We start from the raw sequence: 18,938 nt of genomic DNA on the forward strand, positions 1-18,938 counted from the left end.
ATATGGTGATTGTGATACCTACTTTATGGATATTACTGACCAGATTAGGTCCCGGGTGCACTCAATTTGTTGCAGAATGAAGCCAGAAAGATAAAGCTGATCCCGCCCCGGAGCGGCACGGCGTGATGTCTAACAAGGGTACCGCCATATTTTTTCCGGAGACGCTCGAGGTCATGGCGATTGTAGTCTGTTATATTGACAGCCACCGTTGCATCGAACGGCACGCACGCCGTCACGAAACTACAAACATGGCCGTTCGTAAACGATTGACCAATGCTTGCGTCAGCCTTGGTCAGCGCACGGAAACAGAAACACAACACAGCACGCCGGTGCAAACTTACACACGAGTGGTGGTGGTTCTGGTCACTGTTTTGTCCCTTTTAAAGCATATATACTGACTCCCACGTTTAAGTCACCTGTCATTCTCTCACACCGGGTTCAATTATAGCGGAACAGATGAAACTGTTCGTTTGTGAGGGCAATCCGCATTGCCTGAAGCCGTTAGCAGCGCTGCAACTGACAGGAGTTAAATGTGAGGTTCAGCATGTCAACCCCGAAGGTAAGAACGTGGCTGGGTTTGGCATAGGTGGGTGGGTGTCGCTTGCCGAAAACAACCGATCCAAGCTTGTAGGTTGGTGGTTGTTATCGGAAAGCGACAATGTCAAGTTGTCAATGTTAACTAGTTTGCTTGACATAAATGAATGACAGACAGGTTATGAGCTGACAGCTGCTCTTGAGAAGTGACCAGAAAAGCCTCTATCCATCTCCCAACCCATCATCGTGGCTGCACTCTTTGTTTTGTTCAAAAGGATTTGTTTTCAGCAACATTATGAAGGCTTTTGTTTATGGTCTGCAGCCAGGGTGCAAGCATACTGTACATGTCATGTCTTCCTGTGTAAATAGTAAATACTAGCACAAAGGTAATGTATATGGAAAAGGACAGAATTCACAGTTGTTTACATGGCCCACTGTGTTAGAGTAACCCCTCTCCCCCTGCACCCCGCCCCCTATTAAAGGCATGGTATTGATATTGTTTTTTTTTCTTCATGAGTGTTAAATAGCACTATTCTCAGATTTCTCACTAGTACTCAGTAGTTCAGTAACAGGAGTCTCCCTGTCTCTCCAGCTCTTTAGTAAACAGAAAATCCATTTTCAGGTCGGGATGCCAATTTTATCCGATCAGATAGAGAGAGAACTCCCACAGATTAAACTAGTAAGACGCCTCAGGGCGACATGCGACCCATATATGGAGACCCCGGCCTGGTACACATACATGGTGATCCATGTACTGTATATGGTACATCCCTTTTATGCCCATACATGGAGATCCCTGTCTGAACCAGCCACACAGATATGGGCTGTCTTCCTCCATATATGGGCATTACCATATGAAGTCCTGTTAGATATGGGCTTGATATAGATGACATCAGGGATCTCCATATATGGGCATAAAAGGGATTCTAGTAGAGTGGTTCCCATGGCATCACAACATACAATCACTTTTATGCCCATACATGGAGATCCCTATCTGAACCAGCCACACAGATATGGGCCATGTCTTGGCCATCTGGCCAGTGATGTATATCTATGACATCAGGGATCTTAATATATGGGCATAAAAGGGATTCTGGGGAATACCCATATATGGACTTTTACATACGTGATGTCACCTGTGATGTCACAGTGATGTGTCAGGGGAACCACAGACAGTGTGTGACCTTCAGAGATACAAGGATAGGTGGACAAGATGTGCTGGTTTTCATAGTAAATTTGTGCAATTGGAAGTCCTGACGGATCAAGTCAAGCTGATGAATGGGTACTCTCTCCTGATTGGCTGAAATTGGCATTTGGCAACCCACCTGAAAATGCATTTCTTTTTATTAAAGAGCTGTAGAGTTGGGGAGATGCCTGTTACTGAACAAACACTCCATAGCAATGAGTAGTATCACAAAATAGTGCTTTAACCCTTTATCAAAAATGTTGTTGATTTAACCAAAAAATGTCACTAGCTACTACACTAACCAATAACCATATCATTCATTGATGTGGAATCTGCTATCCACTTGTGTTTCAGCGATTTGTAAAACAATGTCTTACTGTAGTTGGAACTTGGTTATAGTGCTTGGTGTGGTGGACAGCACATTACTCTCTATACAGATTAAACTCTCCCAGTCCCAACTATTTAGTGACGTCTTTTTCCCATCATCTATAGTATCATGGGCCTGGTGGAAGGTCAACTGCTAGTGCGAAGGTTAAGTAATTTGTCCCCAGCAACATGATTATGTCCCAGTGCTCTAAGACTGCTTTGGGCTTCATCTGGTTAAGTCTGATTGTGTCTTAACACGTGGAAGAGTCGCCAGGCCCAGCTGTGTCTCTCCTTAAAGAGCTGGATCACATATAGACAGCTAAACACTACGATCACCATCTGGCCTGCTGTGAACACACTGCATCAATAGGGACGACTAACCACACACACACACACACACACACACACACACACACACACACACACACACACACACACACACACACACACACACACACACAATCAATTACACATGACTAGTTATACATAAGCTTATACAAACACATCAATAGATTTTTGATTATTAGGATCCTCTCATACGTTCATCTTCTTTGAATTCTGACTTTTGCAGATTAAGAGGAACTCAGGGCCTTGATCTTTATGTGACCTTTGTGTTATTTATAGACCGTCTGCCAACATATTGAACCTGAAAATGTCATCTTGTCTGTGAAAAGGGGAATCGGACTGTTTACAAATCTTCCTGATTATGAAATATTTTATCCTTTTGTTTAGACTGCTGAACTGTCTTCTCCATGTAACCACAGGAACCCTAGGGTCCATATTCTGCCAATGTCATAATATGCGTAAATTAGATTGGGACTGTGAGTAGATCGGCTATTTTCACTGACGAGAAAGTACAGTGTATAGTAGAATAGACCACTGGGGGATTCCGGTAAACAGGGTTTAAAGGGGCTAGGTTGTTAAGTAATTGTGTAAATGTTCAAAATGTTTTCAGAATGTTTTAAAAAATCTTCACCAGTAATGATTAGACAATAAGAAAAATACTTTTTAAATGGTTAACAAAAGATACCAACCCCAGCTCCAGCAACGTGCCTGTATTTTGCAGTTTAGTCAGAGTTTAGTCAGTTATATGAAGTCTTGTAACGGTATCATTGTTTCTTCTTTTCTTCCAGAGCGAGTGGTGCCCTTCCTCAGCCGCCCAGCCTTGCCAGCCATGCTTCTGCCCAGTGGACTGCATCTTTTCAGTGCAAACGCAATCTGCCAGTCAGTACCCTGTAGTGATTCCTCCTACTGTATAGTATTTCTTGCATTGCAGATGCCAGTTTTGCTGCTCAGGCTGTGCAATATGTTGACATTATATCCACATGTTACAGTATATGAGACTAGATATTGTCTGGAATTTTGGATATTGTTTCCTCCGGAATATATTGAGAGGTGTGGACTCTGATTTTCAATGATCTAGAGATTACAACTTGCAACAACAACAAACAAATTCATGAAAATGAAATCCATAACGCCCAGCCCTACTTCAAAGTGTAGGCTGCTGGGGAAAGGTGCTGATTGAGGCTTGAACAGTTCAAACCAGTAGCCTAAAGTAGCTGTTTTCATCTTTGATGCCTCATAAGGCTACATGTTGTTATTGATTCCTTAGAAAGATCCAATAAGGCTAGAGGAGAAAGGTGATTATTTCAGCTTGGTCATAGACTTGTTTGATTAGATCTATTAATGATATTATAGAATATGTACCTTTCACAACTGTACCTTCACAACAAAACTCACTTAACCAGTTTCCCAGTGTCCCTTGGCACTGGTACAGCATACTCTACTTACTGTATGTCCCAGAATGATGCAAAGTTTTTCCTACATAGGGGAATTTTGGTGTCCCCAAAGACTGTTTAGCCAACCCAGCATCAGGGTTCTCTCTCTAATAGTACACCACTCTACATACGATACCAGCACAGGAAAAGAAAGAAAGGCTAGAGTGAAACTATACAAATTCTTCTTATTATCCTATATTCTTATCCCTTTTTATTATTTTATTGCAGCACCACATTACAGTAGGTCTCAAATGAATTCACCAGTAAATGCCTCAGGCTCAGGTCTGTACATTAAAACCAAGTCATGCTGAACAGGTTTTGTCTGATTCTGACTAATGAAAATCATCATCCTTTTATTTTCCATCACATAGGGAGATAATCTATTTCTGATCCCAATATAACACTGCAGGTACCTGTTTGAAGTGAGTGGACAGCTGTCCAGTGACCTGTGCCATCAATGGCTTGAATGGGAAGCCACAGAGCTTCAGGTAAGATTTTGTTCTTTTGAAGAAAACAGTAACATTTGCATTGCTAGCAATTCATAGAAAGGAATGCCTGTTTTATAGTAAATCAACAGACTTTCTCTTGGACATTGTTCTTTGTCATTGCCTGATCTGAAGCATCTTAAAAGGGATTAAGAGAGCTTAAAGGAGTAGTTTACCCCCAAAATGACTTTTTTTTCCCAAAACCCAAAAATATTATTGAACTCAACTCTCCATGGCATGAGTAATCAATAGAAAAAAAGTCATTTCGGGGGTGAACTACTCCTTTAATCCCTTTTAACCACTAAAAGGATGCTTTCCACATACGTACGTCATGTTTCAGCCCTCTTTGCAATACAGGGAATATTGAAAATACTCAGATCTACAAGCTGACAAATTCTCTAGTGTTGTAGCTTGTTAACTCTTATACTGCTTTGAACGTTCCTGTTCGCCCCAATCCTCCAGGGACGTCTGTGCCAATACGCCCGTTCGTTCGTTTGATGTTTTTTATGGATTATGATAAAAGTCGTCCTTGCGCAACTTTTGAATGCATAATTGGTCGTCTGTGTCATTTTGAGGACAGCCGGAAACCTTTCATAAAAAAAAAAGTAAACAGACTGTCCTGGCTCCGCCTGCCCAGAGCGACTAGCTGCCAGGGGCGTCAATTGGGTATGGCAGGGGTATGCAGCTGCCATACCTTGACAGGGGGAAATAATAAAAATGTACTTTTCATCGTGCCTGTTGCTAAGGTATGGCAACATGACTGGTGTCTTCACCAGACACCAGTCATGTTGCCATACCTTAGCTTGTTCTGAACTGACGCCACTGCTAGCTGCTAGCAGCATTGAGGGACTATATTGTTTTATGCATCGGGCTGTTAGTAGAGAAAGAGAGAGAGAAACGTTGGTAAAAGCGATCATTTTGTCGGAAATCAGTTGTTTTATAGTATTAGTAGTATAGTAATTGTAGTAGGTAGTAGTATTTAGCAGTACTAGAATATTGAGATGTATTAGGCCAACTCAGCCTCAACTTGCTGGTATCATTCCGCCGAAGTGCGACCCAACCCCCCCTGACCGATAGAAATAAACTTTGTTAGAATTAGGATTACACAACCTACCCGTGTTGGTGACCCAGGACCAGCGCCCATGGTGGTGGTGGTCGTGATGATGACGATGATGATGATGATAATGATGATGAAGAAGAGAAAAAGATCACTGTAGCCATTGTTATTGAAGATAAAAAGATTGAAGAACGTAGGACGTCATCCGCTCCCGACCGGATCAAAAGCCCGAAATTGGAAGCGATCCCAGACTAAGATGGTGCCAGTCGCGAAGAACCGGGGTCCAAAAATGGATCAAGAGCCTCGTGATATTGTGGAAACCGATCCCGACGGAGCTCGACCCCCGTGTAGGATGGATCCCCCCGCCCGGGGGCTCACATCGCCGCAGCAGCAGAGACCCATGTACCGCCGCGAAAAGACGGACAAACTGGGCGATTTGGCCAATGAAGAATGGCTTCCGCGTAGAGACCCCTCGGAGAACAGAGGCCACGATTCTACTGTCCAAAGTAAGACTTCCAATCCAGTGCATGTATGTATTGTATAGTTGTATACTGTATATAGTTGTATACTGTGTGATAACAGAGCATCCGTGTGGAACTGGAAGCCTGGGATGGGGGGATGGTCAGTGGGTAACGGTTTTCCATTGCGACGTGTTGCCACTCCGACATTGGGATCCGGTCTAGAGCCCGCCTACTGCATCCGGCTATTTACACGTACACATACATGCAAGAAATGTTTCCGTATCCGGACCGGATCAGTAACTTGATCCAAGCAGTTAGGATCCACGTGCTTTGTTTGTTTTTGTCGCTACTCAGGACACACGTGGAGTTCCTATCACGCGCGTGCACGTACCGCGTGTAGTGTACGTGCACTGCACAGCCTACTAAGATTATTTGATGGGAATTTAGGATTTATTGGCTTAGTTTGTGTGTGCGTGCGTACGATGCGTGTGTGTGTGAGAGAGAGGGAGAGGTTTCTTTTTATCGTCATCATCATCATCATCATCAGTAGCTGATGATGTAGCTTTTCAGTTCAATTCAAAGGAGCTTTATTGGCATGAGAAAACATACGTTTACATTGCCAAAGCAAGTGTTACAAATAAAAACTGTTGAAAATGGGGAACATAGTTGGAGGGAGTACAGCTTTGTGTAAACAGAGCTATGTTGCATTGTGACATTTTATATAGGTATACAGGGTATAAAGGGAATTTCACTGTGACAGTAAATGCATGGTAACTATTTACTATAACTGCATTTTATGTTATATATGAACTTATTGTAAGTCATTTGCTAAATGTCAAAATTGTAAATTGATTTGTTTAGATATAAACTATTTGATATTTTCCTGGCTATGATTTTAGATGATGAGTCGACGATGATGATGAGCCTACTTCTTCATTTCCACATCGTGGTCGTCCAAGGACAAGGATAGGTAAAGAAAAAACAAACTTTTTTCTGTAAATCAGACTTAGCACCATGCACATGCTCACATAGACATCAAAGGGGGCTTGAGCCCCTGCCCTTTTATCCATCTGTAAAAAGTGCCCTCTCCAGACCATGAATGCTGTTTTTACATAATTACTATATATATATATATATATATATATATATATATATTTGTGTGGTAAGCAGGAAGTGCATAGAATGTTAGAGAGGCAGGGGTTGACATTTCTAAAACGGCCTTTTGATGAAAATAGTAGGCCCCCAACCTCCACGCATTCTGCTGTGACGCGTTGTGAGCTTGAAGGTGTACTATTTTTCATGTATTTTATAGTAATTATGTATTTGTATAATTTACAGATCGACCATGGGCTCGTGTACGAGTCACACAAGGATGTGTGTGTGTGTGTGTGTGTGTGTGTGTGTGTGTGTGTGTGTGTGTGTGAGAGAGAGGGCGTCACGCATTCTGCTGTGACGCGTTGTGAGCTTGAAGGTGTACTATTTTTCATGTATTTTATAGTAATTATGTATTTGTATAATTTACAGATCGACCATGGGCTCGTGTACGAGTTCAGCAGACCCGGTGGAGCCCTTCCGGAGTAGCCTGGCTGGAGTGAAACAGAATGGAGCCCCAGGCCCTGTGCAGGCTGAATGACACACACGCACGCACGCACGCACGCACGCACGCACGCACGCACACACACATATACACTCTGTAGACATGTAGTGTCACAGTGAGATAAAGAGAACCCTGAAAGCTGAAGCAGGATTCAGGCTGAAGCTCATGTCACTGTGTCAATGTTCTGCACTGCTCTTACTACTGCTCTTACTTCTCTTACACACTAAAAGTGTGTAAAAAGACACTTTTTCTTGTTTTTATTTTTTTGAATTTGTTTGTAAACAACCACTGATCATAGGTGTGATGTTACTGAAGCCAACAATAAAAGGCTAAAGAGAGATTTCTGCCTGAAAATGTATTCTTCACAAAAATGCATTTTTCTCAGCTTTATGTTCTCAAAGAGCTGTTTTTAGGCCACATTCTGCAGCTTCTAGCTAATGAACAGAACAAGATAAAAGCTCGAAATCTTTTTCTGTTGCAAAGTAGACATTCTATTCTACGTTGCCATATAATTGTTGTCTTTATAGTCGAAACCAAATTTCTCCAGTAGGCCTTCAAAGATGAGCGACAATTCTCAATTTAGCTGGCAGTGGATGGAGCTTTTTGTTCAATTCTGTGGCAGTAAAAGAGTTAAGATTTAGAAAATATGGAAATTGTCTGAACATTTAATTGTTTAAAAATATATAGGATTCATACTGACATACCCGAAATATGGACGCCATTAATGTTGTTTTATGTTTCGTTTGTGTAGCCGGCACTTATGGAGGCCCTCCACCTGGCTGTGCTGCAGGGGAAACGTGCAGAGGCATCCAAGTGCCTCCAGGGACCCCTCAGCTACCTGGACCAAAGCCTGAAGAAGACCACCACACCATACCTAACTGCTGTATGAACGCACATACGCACACACACGCATATACATTACACACACATACTAACACGGTCATCCACCTACTCACTCTCAGCCCACATACTGTAGACAAATGTATGTATGCGTATTATATAGTTAAGAGTTCATGATGCTTTATTGGAAACATAGATTGAACTAAGCTTCCCCTCTGTGCCATCTTGGGCCCCTCTGGCAATGTTTCTCCCTGCTTTTTGCTTTCTGGTGATGCTGAGCTGGTGCCGCAATCTTAAGTTGTTCACGAGTTGGGGGAGGAGATCCCTGATGGTGCGTGTGTGTGTGTGTGTGTGTGTGTGTGTGTGTGTGTGTGTGTGTGTGTGTGTGTGTGTGTGTGTGTGTGTGTGTGTGTGTGCGTGCGTGCGTGTGTGTGTGTGCGTGCGTGTGTGTGTGTTTGTGCTTGGAGACGGGGGATGGTATAGTTCAGTTACGTTTGGTATCCATATTCATGGCCCTGATGCAACACTTTAACTTGTCTTGTATACTGTATATGTGTGTGTGAGTGTAATGTACACACCCCCACACACACGTATATATGGTTCAAGTTATTTCTGTTGTGTGTGATGTCAGACCAGTGCTTGATGTCATTCTGGGTTCTGAATCCAAAAACACTGAATTGGCTGGGTCCTATTCAGCCTTTTTAGAGTCAGTGTAGAAAATGTATATTTAAAAGATGCTGTTGTCTTCTGTTTCAGGAAACTGTTTCTGTGGCTGATATCGTTCTGTGGGCATCACTGCACCCTGTTATGTCTGATTCCAACCTAACAGGTGAATGTTAATATAGATGTCTGAGCCAATAGCTTTTGTGTTACAAGTAACCTACTTTAACATTCTACTGATGACTTCTAAAGCCTTGCAAGGCCAGGTTCCCAATTACATTTTAGATAATGCTGGTCTTGTATGAGCCTGGGTGCAGCCTTAGATACTGTACCTCACATAGGGCTCTCTTGTCAAGTAACCTCGTCACCTGTGTTGATGGGGCTTTGCCCCGGCACCTACAGTATGCTCTGGAAATCGCTATCTGAGGATCTGAAGGCTAACAAAGTTATTATCACTTTTGAAAATCGTTTATATTCATGTTATTAGTTTTTGTTTATATTGTAATTAGATTTTTACTAGACATATATTCTTTCCTCATGATAATATTTATCATGTTATGACCCTCTTTCGAAAAGCACTTCATAGATAAAGTTTATTATTATTACTTTACTGTATTGCTCATCCATGATCTAAGCTTGAAACATGTTTTCCCCTCACTTCTCTTTATTCTCCTGCTTTTCTTTTTCCCTCTTCTCTTTCTCCCAGGCGAACACAAGACACTGCAGGCATGGTTTGACCGTGTGGCTGCTTTGCCGGCCTGTCAGACTGCAGCTCAGAAGGCGCTGCAGGGAAAGGGCCTTGAGGCCCTGAAGGGCTTCATGCAGAGGCAGCCTGCCCCGCACTGCAGCCAGCGCAGCAGAGAGCCCCAGAGTCAGACACACAGCAGCAGCCCCACTGAGGTACAGTAGCACAACTACAACTAACACAGAACACTCTTTTCAACCATCGTATTACGCATAAAACATGTGTCGACAACTTCACATAAACCGTTGTCATTGCATAAAGAATCCTGTATGATCTAAAGCATCCGTACTTGTAGCATCAGGAGGTGTTTCTCTCTCAGTTGATGAAACTATAGTTTGTGGTGCCTGGTTGCACTTACCAAGACTCCATATCATACCAGGAGTATGCTCTCTATGTACCCCTTGCTACTCTTCCTCCTGTATTTCATTTCCCTACTGCATCAGAGAAAAAATAACTTACAGTACTATCAAATCCTCTTTTCCTGCACAATTAAAAGTTACAGCATTCAAAGGCCAGAGTTACTCATTTCAGCTCACTCAATTAAGGAAACAGGTCTCCCTTTGTAAAGTAGATTCAGTCTCAGGGTGAGACTTAACCTGGCTCTGTGGATAGTAAATTAAACCTCTGTTTGGCTATAGAACATGCAGTATATAAGGATTACATCAGTATTTCTCCATCCTTTTGTCTGTAGTGCCACTTGTGGAGCTGTTAGACTCTTAACAGCTAGTTTACATAAGATCTCATGTTTCTTTTAAAGGGCTTCAATGGGTCACAAACTGTATTTGACTAACACTTATTAAAATCCTCTTAAATGTTAGAGGATTTGAACAGGTGACAAATACAGTTGACAGTGACCTTTGTGACCCATTGAAGCCTTTTTAAAGATCTTATGTAAAAATCATGATTGCTAGATAGATGTTTTACGTGTTTCTTCGAGGGGGCTGAGGTTGTTTGTTTTACATATGTGTGTTTTAAGTTCCGACAACAAGGATTCTTTTGTATTCCACCAAGTGCAATATGTAAAATCTACTTTTTATGTGAAATGTCTTGTGCACACTGCCAGTAGACCAAAGTACCTCCACTATTTTTATATTTTAGTTTTTATATTTTTTTGAAGTCACAATGGAAGGCACTTGAGAAATTTGGAGTTATACAGTATGTCATCGACGATAACTGACGTTACAGGCTGGCCACATGAAGTCCGAGATCCACGTTGGAACCTCGTTGCTTCTACTGTATGTGGATCCTGAGATCCACACATGATTTAATGTTATTTTCAGATAGGAATTAGGAATGCATCTACACACAACTGACCACAGCACTTTCTTCCAGCCAACTTCAAACAGTGCAATATGACAATGTCACAGGAGTGTGTTTATAAACTAGGACAGTGGTTCTCAGCCTTTTCAGGCAACGACCCCCAAAATAATTATATTTTAAATGGTGACCCCCCATCCTGACGAGCACTAAGAGTTGAGGCATTACATTTTGTCTAACATGGTTCTATTGTGAAAACAGCAGATCTACATGCTCACAACGCCTCGTGTTGCAAGACTATTTTCACAATTTCTGCCTCTAATATTTGACAATTTGACCAATGTTTAATTTGTCATTTTAGAGGTATTAAAAAAAGTCCTTAAATTGTCACTTTAGATATGTGCATATACCCTCTAGTCTTTACACTTAAACCTTATGTTGGTTTGTTTACTGTTGAGTGAGAAAACAATGTTGCACATTAAGTTAATCATCTGGGGACCCCCCAAAATAATTTGGTCCCGACCCACAGGTTGAAAACCACTGAACTAGGACACGGTGACTTAATTGAAGTTAAACCTTTAATTTTGGAGAGTAACGGATACAAATATTTCCTTGGACAAAACTGCCATGTAATTTCCATTTTGTTCTGTGGCTGCAGGGTGAGGAAGAACGTCAGTTCTCCGAGGACGAGCTGGAGTCAGCTGCCATCACATGGGGTCAAGGACTGGACAGCTGCTCTGTGTGCACAGAGAGACAACACCCCATGTAAGCATCCACTATCTCACCTTAGCAGCATTTAGGCTCCATGCATGTGTTCTCTTAAAAAGACACTTTGGTTTTGAAGGACAATTTACATAACCACATTAGGCCCTAACCACTAAATCCTAATTCATAGTTCTACTTAGTTGTATGGGGGAAAATAGAGTTTGCATGCTGTTTTTGAGCGGTGGTCCCGCCGCTCCTGTGATTCGCTTTCAAGATGTTACTGGCTGGCTGGCTGGCTGGCCGGCCGTGTATGTCTGTCGCCTGACTCGCCTGCCATACCTCTCCTGACCACACACACAGACCACACACACACACACACGTTAAAGGAGGGGCGCTATTGAGCAGGGCACGCAGACAACACACTCTCTCTCTCTCTCTCTCTCACACACACACACGCGCGCGCACACACACACACACACACACACACACACACACACACACACACACACACACACACACACACACACACACGGGCAGTGATGGGCAGTAGCGACGCTACATAGCTTAACTACATTTGTCAGTAGTGTCACGGTAGCGCAGCTCCTTTTGAACCAGCGTAGCTGTAGCGTAGCGTAGCTATTTTTAGACTCCTGTAGTGATGTAGCGTGCAACAAACGCTACACGTTACCATCCCGGCGAAATTTGACTGCTAAATAAAGTTTGTGAGGAAAATAATTCCCAACAGATCCCCAAACATGTTGTTCTGCACAGCGCTGCTTTCACTTCATTTCAACGAACCTCCTCTGTGTTGAGAAGCGACAGCGTAAAGCGAGACACTTCACCCTGCAACTAGAGGGATTTATGGCTCTTTGAAGTGAGACCGAGCCAAGGATCTGTCTCACTATGCGCTCTCTACTTCGCACTCTCTACTGCGCGAACCGGATCCCATCGTTCACTTCAAAGAACCGTTCAAAAGATTCGATTCGTTCGCGAACGTCCCACCTCTGCCTGCACCGTGTTCAGGGAACGTCTGAGAACAACTGACATACAAGCTCACATCGCGTTGCAAATGCCAACATTGTGAGCTTGTAGATCTCCGGGGGCGGAGTATAAATCAGGCTTCAGCCAGAGATGGACAGTAGGCTACTCGACCCAAGTACTTGAGTAAGAGTACAGAGTACTCCTGGTCACACTCCAATCCACAGTAAACTCAGTCAAAATGTTACAAGTAAGAGTAAAAAAAAGTAGGCCTACTTAATTATATTCACCTGTAAACCTTTTGTAATAAATATCATTGCATTTATTTTGTGTGCTGAAGTCTCTTTTAAGTTGAAATATTAATGAAAGAACAATTGTTTGCCATAACCTTACTGTCTCTGTATCACACTCACCTTGCTTTTGGCCCCACTGCTATACCAGCACCATTTACTTCCAACATCTGGCTGACCTACCTTCAAGTGCCTCTGTTGAGCAATCTTGAAATGCATTTATTTGACCCATAAGTACTGCAACCCCCGCTGCACCCACCCAGTAATGCTGTTGCGCAGCCTCCACAACCACCGCTCACTTCACACGGGTGTGATTTTTTGATACTAATTAGTGTCGTACCCGTTGTCAGAGTACTTAGTGTAAGTGTGCCTTTGTACTTAGAGACCAGTCTATGATGTAAGTCAGGGTTCCCCAATAGGCGGCCCGCGGGCCATTTGCGGCCCACGGGGGGCTACTGTCTGGCCCCCACCGACCCCAGTAATAATGGTGGTATAAGAGCAGCAGCAACACTAGTATATCATCATTGTCGGGTGGAAACCTCGTATCTCCAAATGTGTACGTTCTTTCGCAAAGTAAAGCCCTGCTTCGAGACAGGAGTAACTGGAGGCAAAGATGGCGGCGGATTCTGTGCTGCCGCGCAGATTTGCGGGGCGTGGGGAAAGTTCTTCGAATGGGAGTTACTTGTTCTTTGAACGGGCGTGGGAAAAGGTCTACGATAATGCTGGGCCTGGGATATAATAAAGAGAGAACCAGCGGCTCGCCGCTCCACTCGCATCCAACTTTGGGTTTGGGGTCTCGGCCGCGGACCGCCTCCAGTTACCCATGCCCAGGCGATATAACAGGGGATATGGGGATATATAGAGATAGAGAGAGAGAGAACCAGGGGCACGGGGCGGCAGCCGTTCCACTCCTATCCGACTTTGGAGCCTTGGCGTGGGACGGCCGAGTGGCTCGTATCGCCGACCACCTCCGCCCTCCGGGGACCCCTGGAGGTATTGCAGAGCTCCGGGGACGCCCTGGCGGCGCCGCGCTACACCCTGTGTAGCCGGGAAAATGACCCTTCTAGCGGGGTGGCTCATGCACGGCGCCCGGGGACCATCATTCCGGATCGCGCCGCTGCGGAGGACCCCGCCACTGCAGCCCACTTCGGATAGGAGTGGATCGGCGGCCGCCCGTGCCCCTGGTTGTCTCTCTATATATCCGCATGTCCCCCTGTTATGTTATATAGCCAGGGGTCCCTGGAGGTGGTCCACGGCAAGCGTGCCACTCGTCGGTCCGAGGCCGATCGAGGTGGCCCCAAAGTCGACCGCAGTAACATGAACCGCCGCGGCTGAACGTTCGGTAAAATGAGCCCCCCGACCCCCGTCCAAAATTCGCTGCGCATTAAGTAGTGTAATTACGGTAGAAACTGCGAGTGGAGTCGAACGTCCGGTAAAATGAGCCCCCGTCCAAAATTCGCTGCGCTTCAAGTAGTGTAATTACGGTAGAAACTGCGAGTGGAACGCCTTGGTAGCTTTTCTCACGCCCATTCGAAGACCTCACGCTACGCCCATCACGCCACGCCCATTCGAAAACCTCACGCCACGCCCATCTGCGCAGCAGACTGCCCTCCAGTTAGTCATACTTGCCTGCTTCATCATACAAGGCCGTCGCACAAAAGTAGTGAAAACAGCCGATCTACAAGCACACAACGCCTCGCACCGCGAGGCGTTGTGTGCTTGTAGATCAGCTGTTTTCACTAGTTTAAAACATTTTTAAAATGATAAATGCAAAAGGAACGGTTTTGGACATACAAGATTTTCACCCAACAACGACGATATCTGAACCGTCGCTGGAGTAGCGGGAACGCCACCGTTCTCCCCTGCAATGTTGTGGCCCTCGGCTTGGTACCCTAGACATGATTTGGCCCTTGGGGAAAACTAACTGGGGAACCCTGATGTAAGTTGTCTACTTGGGAGAGTCGGGGTTCTCTATATCTGTGGATAACATGGACAGAGACATATTAATGACAAACTAAAGTATCTGTTTGGATGTCTTTTGAAATAGTAGTATGATGATGTCTTGTTTTTAATTTATTTCTGGATTGCTGAATCTCCCATCTGCACGACTGTCAAATGTACCCTTGGGTAATCTGTTATTCTCAGCGAGTTATTTTTATTTGATGAAACTTGATTTACCAAAGGACCCGTTGAACCCATTCAAAGTCGGTTTGTACAGTTTCAAGAACAACAAAACCTCTTCTGTTTGATCAAGTTCCAACATGTTGACTCACAACAACGTTTTCGTTCTGCATGATGTACGAGAAATGTATTCGACCTGACAGATATGCAGATGTTGTGGTTATTTACATACCGTATTTTATTCTTTGGTAAGGGATGAAAACTGGTCAGATGGGACAGAGTAAAATGCTTTTGTGTTCCTCCTTACCTTGTTGTCAGCTTGCCTCAGGAGGGTAAACGTAACATCCTGCTGACGAGTGCTTTGCCATATGTCAACAACGTCCCCCATCTTGGTAACATCATCGGCTGTGTCCTGAGTTCTGATGTCTTCGCCAGGTAGGAGTTGAAATCTATTTTTTAAACATAGATTGTCTTCATGGTTCACTTTTATCAATAATGGGGCCTGGGTGGCGCACGACTAAAATACCACCATTACGGATTCTAGGGTTCAAATCCACTAAAATCCAACCAATTGTGCTTGTATATGCTTAGGCTTGCCGAGCATCTATATAAGCACAATTGTTGTCTGTGTTCGGATGAGGGAAGCTGGGCAGGGAGGGAAATCTTTGGGAGAGGGTTAATTGGCATAATGACTAAATTAGAATTAAAACAGAGTTAAAAATATTGGCTACATTATGACTCTCTTTCTCATGTCAATGCATTACTTTCAACCACTTTCTCTCCTCTGCAATTTGCTTTATGCTTTACCCTTTTGTAATTTTTTTCTCTCTTTTCTCCCTCTCTACAACTCATTCTGTCCTCTCCCAGGTACGGTCGTCTGCGAGGCTGGAACCTGCTGTTCGTGTGCGGTACAGATGAGTATGGCACTGCCACGGAGAACAAGGCCAGAGAGGAGAATCTGACACCGCAGGAGATCTGCGATAAATACCACGCCGTCCACTCCAGCATCTACAAGTGGTTCCAGATCGACTTTGATTTCTTTGGCAGAACCACCACAGAGCTGCAGACAAAGTAAGTGATGGAAACGGAGCAAGCAAGTACCGTACTGTAGATGGCCCTTTGTCAGGTGTTGAGGAATTCCAGATCAAGCTAAAACAGACTCGGACGCACTTTGTATTTACATACAAGAACACAAGCTCATGGGAGAAATACATTAAGCTGCTTGTGTTTTTTTTTTATCTATGTCGCAACTATTTAAGATATCTCGCCAATATTTGGAGTTACATCAAAGTGACCAAAGTTTAATTATGCTTTAAAGACGTGAAAATAAAGTGTATAGGTTTTAAGCCTTTAAGTGTGGAAAGCTGTACTTTCTTTGTTTCAAAGCTAATCAATGAGTTCATGCTAGTGAGGATATGGAAATATTTTTCTTTTCAAAATCAAATGTAAGAAAGGGGATTCAAGGCAGCCTTTACAATGAAGATTATGAACTTTAATCCGTTGGTACAGTACAGTATATAGACTAAGGTAAATGCTTTGTACGTGTTCAGCATGAAAGGCATCAAACATTACTGGGCACTTTGAATATTGCAAAGCACAAAGCTGTCTGTTTTTTACATTTTCAAACACAATTGTAGAACTTTGTGTAGAAATGTCTTCTTTTGTTTTCCCTTTAATATTCAGCTTTTCTCCAGAGGATTTATATACATTCTTTGTGCTGTTAGAAGAAATCTCTTTTTCCCTCTGTACTCAAGAAAAGAAAATGGCACATCACAGGGTTTAGTAAATCTATGGGTCGGGACCCAAGATGCCATCTTGTTTATGATCCTCGCTCCCTGTGCGAGAAATGCTTCATTTTGCTCCGGTGTTTAATAATTTTTATGGCCCCCCCTTCTGAAGTCAGTCTAGTCAAGACCCAAAAGAGAGATTAGAAATTTGCCCGGGACCCAAACTAGTGAAAATAGCTCTGGGGAGGGCATTTCTTTTTTTATGTAGATAAATAAAAATGTACTTTTACTCGAGTCGTGACCCATACAAATTGGGTCCCAACAAATGGGTCCCGACCCACTGTTTGGGAACCACTGTTTTATTTCCTCTGGTATGTCTTCCCATTCAGAATAGCCCAGGACATTTTCTGGCGGCTGGAGAAGCGAGGCTTCCTGAAGGAGGACACGGTGGAGCAACTCCGCTGTGAGAGCTGCCAGCGCTTCCTGGCCGACCGCTTCGTGGAGGGGGTGTGTCCCCACTGCAGCTACCCAGAGGCCCGCGGGGACCAGTGTGACAAGTGTGGTCGACTCATCAACGCCATCGATCTCAGGGTGAGGATATGTGTGTGTGTGTGTGTGTGTGTGTGTGTGTGTGTGTGTGTGTGTGTGTGTGTGTGTGTGTGTGTGTGTGTGTGTGTGTGTGTGTGTGTGTGTGTGTGTGTGTGTGTGTGTGTGTGTGTGTGTGTGTGTGTGTGTGTGTGTGTGTGTGTGTGTGTGTGTGTGTGGGTGGCAAAGAGAGGATGGTACCGGTAATATACTGTAGGTCAGTGGTTCTCAAACTTTTTCATGTCAAGGACGCCAAAATGATATGTATTTGCCTACAGGCGCCCATCTGATTATTTTTTTGTGCCAGGGACCACAGAAGGTTTTGAGTTTCAAAATGCAAGATTATTCAATCAGTGGTTCTCAAACACCCAAAACTAGCGTCCCTGTTCTGGGCATTTCATAACAGGCCAACAAAATCTTGAATCATTTTAACAACTCAGATCTTCTCTTATGGGGTCCCTTGCATAAAGTCATGTCAGATGGGGGTCTACGAACAAATTAATTTACATTTGGGGGTCCTTGACATGAAAATGTTTAAGAACCACTGTTGTACCTGAGGGCGGCAGTGGCTCAGGAGGTAGAGCGGCCGCTTGGGAACCGGAATGTTCCCATTTGGATCCCGGGAGTGTTAGTGAGCAAAATACTGAACCACTCATTTCTCCCGATGAGCAGGTTGGTGCCTTTTGTATGAATGTGTGTGTGTGAATGTAAAGCACATTGTAAAGCGCCTATATACTGTATACTAGCTTGATCTTAGTGAACTCTTACGTTGTTGACCCTGCCTGTCCCCTCTAGGATCCCCAGTGTAAAGTCTGCCGGCAGACTCCTGTCGTCCGCTCCTCCAAACACCTGTTTCTGGACCTGCCCAAGGTACACTTATAAGCTTTTCACTTTATCTGGAGTCATCCTCACCCTGTGCTTATGGTCAGGAACCAGTGGTTATTTAGTACCTTTTTCCACACTGCTAAAGTTAACACAGTGTTAAAATTATATCGTTAAACCTGCTGTTCCAGGACTGAAGGCTGGTTTTGAAAGGGCTTCTGTGACGCAAGTCAGTTAAGGACAAACAGGGCATTTAGCCTATGGCTGCACAATCTCTGGGATAAGTGCAGTGTGAAAAAGGCTTAGGCCAGGTGTCCAATGCTGCCATTGAACCCATGTAAAGTGCCAATCAGCACTCTTTTTAAGCCTCTTACTTTTGAATTTCTCTATGTTTACGCTTATGTCTTTAAATGCATTCGTAAAGCACGTTGAATTGCTTTGTGTATGAAATGTGCTAAATAAATTGACTTGAAACTTGACATGAAACTTCACTGTAGACATGCCCAACACTTATAGTTCTTGGTCCATGGACACACGTTCTTAAATAATTGCTGAAATATTATGCTAGTGAGCAGAGTGTTTTTGAGTGATTGAGTGTTTTTGAGAATGTATCCAGCCTCTTTTCATTAAATTCATATGAACTGTATGAGTGAGCACACACACCCTATTACAGTACATGGTCACATTTCCTAATACAGTACATGGGCACATTTCCTAATAATGATAACTGGCATTCTGGTACAC

General features: G+C 43.7%; 1 protein-coding gene across 1 annotated transcript in view; it reads left to right on the plus strand.

The window, feature by feature from the left end:
* Positions 1 to 330: 330 nt before the first annotated feature.
* mars1 (methionyl-tRNA synthetase 1) overlaps positions 331 to 18,938 on the plus strand; it is a 36,250-nt gene continuing 17,642 nt past the window's right edge. The window contains exons 1-11 of the mRNA XM_080728599.1: positions 331 to 559; positions 3,220 to 3,310; positions 4,274 to 4,352; positions 8,216 to 8,347; positions 9,061 to 9,133; positions 9,671 to 9,864; positions 11,625 to 11,731; positions 15,379 to 15,495; positions 15,928 to 16,131; positions 17,177 to 17,378; positions 18,168 to 18,242. Of these exons, the coding sequence (XP_080584725.1) occupies positions 457 to 559; positions 3,220 to 3,310; positions 4,274 to 4,352; positions 8,216 to 8,347; positions 9,061 to 9,133; positions 9,671 to 9,864; positions 11,625 to 11,731; positions 15,379 to 15,495; positions 15,928 to 16,131; positions 17,177 to 17,378; positions 18,168 to 18,242 (1,377 nt within the window). The 5' untranslated portion in view covers positions 331 to 456. The remainder of the gene's footprint in view (positions 560 to 3,219; positions 3,311 to 4,273; positions 4,353 to 8,215; positions 8,348 to 9,060; positions 9,134 to 9,670; positions 9,865 to 11,624; positions 11,732 to 15,378; positions 15,496 to 15,927; positions 16,132 to 17,176; positions 17,379 to 18,167; positions 18,243 to 18,938) is intronic.

Source organism: Nannobrachium achirus (assembly GCF_963921795.1).
Source record: "Nannobrachium achirus genome assembly, chromosome: 6".
NCBI lineage: Eukaryota > Metazoa > Chordata > Actinopteri > Myctophiformes > Myctophidae > Nannobrachium > Nannobrachium achirus.